At 37.7% G+C, this 3,049-nt stretch overlaps 1 protein-coding gene across 1 annotated transcript; it reads right to left on the bottom strand.

The window, feature by feature from the left end:
- Positions 1–971: 971 nt before the first annotated feature.
- On the bottom strand, positions 972–2,715 carry LOC146721166 (uncharacterized). The gene is made up of 2 exons (XM_085487341.1): positions 2,358–2,715; positions 972–1,612 (listed from the first exon to the last, which is right to left on the bottom strand). Exons 1-2 carry the CDS (start codon positions 2,713–2,715, stop codon positions 972–974), a joined length of 999 nt encoding a protein of 332 aa, XP_085343467.1.
- Between the last annotated feature and the right edge of the window lie 334 nt (positions 2,716–3,049).

Here is a 3,049-nt window from a genome sequence, read left to right as displayed (position 1 = left end):
AGAACATTGCAACAACATAAAAAGAAACGCGTCACAATTATCAGTCATATCGGAACATAGATTATTGAACCATAAATTTAATTGGGAGGATGTAAAAGTCTTAGACGAGGAGCCTTTTTTAGGTAAACGTTTGATATCCAAAATGATCCACATAAAACGTCAGAGGAATAGTTTAAATTTACATAGCGACACTGATAAATTAAACGAGAATCTTGATCTGTTAATAGAAAAATTTACCAAAATCTAGCTTTGTGATTTTACATAGCCGGGTTTTTTTGTTAGACTTTTGACATGAGTGCCGATTAGTTTAGTTGTTTTTATTTTTATTTTTATTTTCATATTTTATTTTTATATTTGTTTTTTGCGTATATATGTATCGACTGTGTCGAGGTAGAATACCGCACAGTCGTTAGAGTGATGTGTCACGTGTAGCATCGTCTTCTCTCTGTTTTTGCTGTCGGGGTTCCCGGCCGTCGGAGTGTTCTTCCCGGTTCTTAATTTTTAATTCTTGTGAATTGTTCTACGTTTAATTTATACCATGTTGATTAGTGTTGGTAAGGGAGTCACTGCTCCGCTTCCTTCCTGACGATGGTCACCGTTAGGGAGACACTCCGACGGCCGGACGGTTTGAATAGGGAGGAGAATGATTTTTAATTTATTTGCGGATTGTATGTATACGAGTTTTATAATTTTCTGATTGTACCGATTATCTTCTATTTTTGTTTCTTTGTATTTTGCAGCTACTGAAGAAGACCCGAAGTGGGTCGAAACGTTTAGAATTTAATAAATGAGTTTGACTTGAGATCTCATTTTAATTTATTAATTTTGTGCATGTCATCCGCATAGGCTCCGATTGCCGTCGAGATTTTATTTTTATTGTAACACAATAATTCGAGCCGAGATTAATAGTTTTTTTATATACATATAAGTATTTATTCTTCTTATATTTAATACATAATTATATAGTTTTATTACATATTAAAAACTAAAGCCACCAGCTCGCAATCGACAAGTTGGTGCATGTTGAAGACATTGCTAGCGCGTATCGCATTCGACAATTCTCTCGCATTCGTTACAGTGGATGCAATATTAGAGAATTGAGTATATTTGATATCAACCGTTGCGACGAGCCTCGTCAAACGATCGAACATTATTTCGATACATGAATCGAGCTCGAACATACGATGTAACGTCGATTCGACCATCATCATGCGCACGTCCGCTGATTCGAGACTTATGAGCTTGGTGCCGTTTATCTTGTGAAATCGCACTGTTAGCGGCCCGACACTTATGAAATTATACACATCGTTGTTGGAGGAGGAGTCATTGTTCAGGTAATTGTGAATAGCGTGGCGTTGCTCGTAGAGTCCTTTCCACGTTTCGAGAGATAGTACTAGCTGTTTTCCCCGATGATCTCCTATGGCGATCTCCACGTAACTCGGCGGATCCACTCTGATGCCGATTTCGAGGAATTTGAATTCCGTTGCCGTCAATGCGTATCGTCTTCCAAGTATACGAACCGCACGAGGCTCCAACGAAACGCTGTAAAAAAATTCGGAAAAAGAAATTAAAACTAAATTAGGAAAAAAAGAAATTATAACTCGTAAAATGCCTTAAATATAGAAAATAGAAAAAATATAAAATAAAATTAAAAATATAAAAGATACAAAAAAGTTATACTTACTCGTCGCATTTCTTCTCGCACGTTTCTTCATGTCTCGGCATGTAGTAATTCATGCTGCTGCTGCTTCTTTGAACCGAGGGTATTAAAAAGTGAACCGTCAGTTAGAACGGTCAACGAAAAACTGATTGTATAATAAAGTACTAATAATCGAGTAACGGTCATTTTTAAAATATTAAGAGAAGGGGATTCTTAGAAATATATCTGGAGGGAAAGACAAAATATTAAAAGTAGTGGGGGTAAAAGAAATTCTTAGAAATATATCTGCAGGGAAAGACAAATTATTAAAAGTAGTGGGGGTAAAAGAAATTCTTAGAAATACGATTGCGTGAGAAATTTTTAAAAGTAGTGGAGATAAAATTAAATATTAGGAAAAAGGAATTCTTAGAAATATATACTGGAGGGGAACAAAGAGAAATATTAAAATATTAGGAGAAAGGATTTCTTAGAAATATCTGGTTAGGAAAAATAACAAAGAGAATAGTATGTAAATAATATGTTTATTCAAAAAACGGATGATCGTTGCGATTAGCCGACCACCAATTAAATAATTTAAATACATTTTGTAACGCGCAATTTTTTACATGTTTATTACATCGTAGAGTATATGTGGGATCTAATTTATTTAATGCAGGCACATCTTCATATATGGCATCCAAGGTCTCAATGGTGAAACCGCTGCTCGCATCGTCCATTATTTCGGCCAGCCATTCTCGCTTTTCGAGTCCTTTTACATACACGAGAGAGGACTCTTCCTCCTTGTCTTGTTCATTTATGCCATTGATAACTGCCGTAATCAAGCGCTGAACCATGCAGTATGGAACATTTCCATCCTCCCATTGCAAGCTGTGATGATGCTGAGTTAGCCACGAGGCCTGACGCCTTTCCGACTTTATAAGCACGCTCCATGACACAGGGCATGCGAAGAAATAGTGCGACAGGATATATCCTCTTCTCAGGATTGCCGCTTCCTTCACGATAAATCGCTTGTTTAGGATAAATCCTTGCAGGTCGACAAACGTTGGTGCGGACATGATCTCTTCGATGTGAGTCAGTTGAGAGGTATTACTACACTAACATCAGACATCTCGCATCATCTTGATTATGTATCCTCCTCCCCCTCTTTCACACGCGTATTTGTGTAAACATTTTTTAGGTGATGTTATAGCCCGAAAGGCTATAATTACAAGTTAACGGATATAAAATCCGCGTGGAGACCGCTGATGCAGCAGCGGGCCGGAAACCGCGAAGACGCAAGCTAAGAGCTTCATCTTTCGAACAGCTCTTAGCTCAAAATCTAGCCGCGTATGCAAAAGCTATGCACCAATCGGGTGCCTGTCGCCAGGCACCCCTTCCAAATGAAATAAC

This window comes from Nylanderia fulva, unplaced genomic scaffold (genome assembly GCF_048542155.1).
Source record: "Nylanderia fulva isolate GAGA-0341 unplaced genomic scaffold, ASM4854215v1 Scaffold538, whole genome shotgun sequence".
NCBI classification, from domain to species: Eukaryota; Metazoa; Arthropoda; class Insecta; order Hymenoptera; family Formicidae; genus Nylanderia; species Nylanderia fulva.
Note: the sequence above shows the minus strand (reverse complement) of the source record. Positions and strands in the feature narration are given on the sequence as shown.

Coding starts and splice junctions, on each gene's coding strand:
- LOC146721166 (XM_085487341.1), bottom strand. CDS start 2,715: ATGTCCGCACCAACGTTTGTCGACCTGCAAGGATTTATCCTAAACAAG. Junction 1,613..2,357: donor AATGGACGATGCGAGCAGCG/GTTTCACCATTG, acceptor TCTATATTTAAG/GCATTTTACGAGTTATAATT.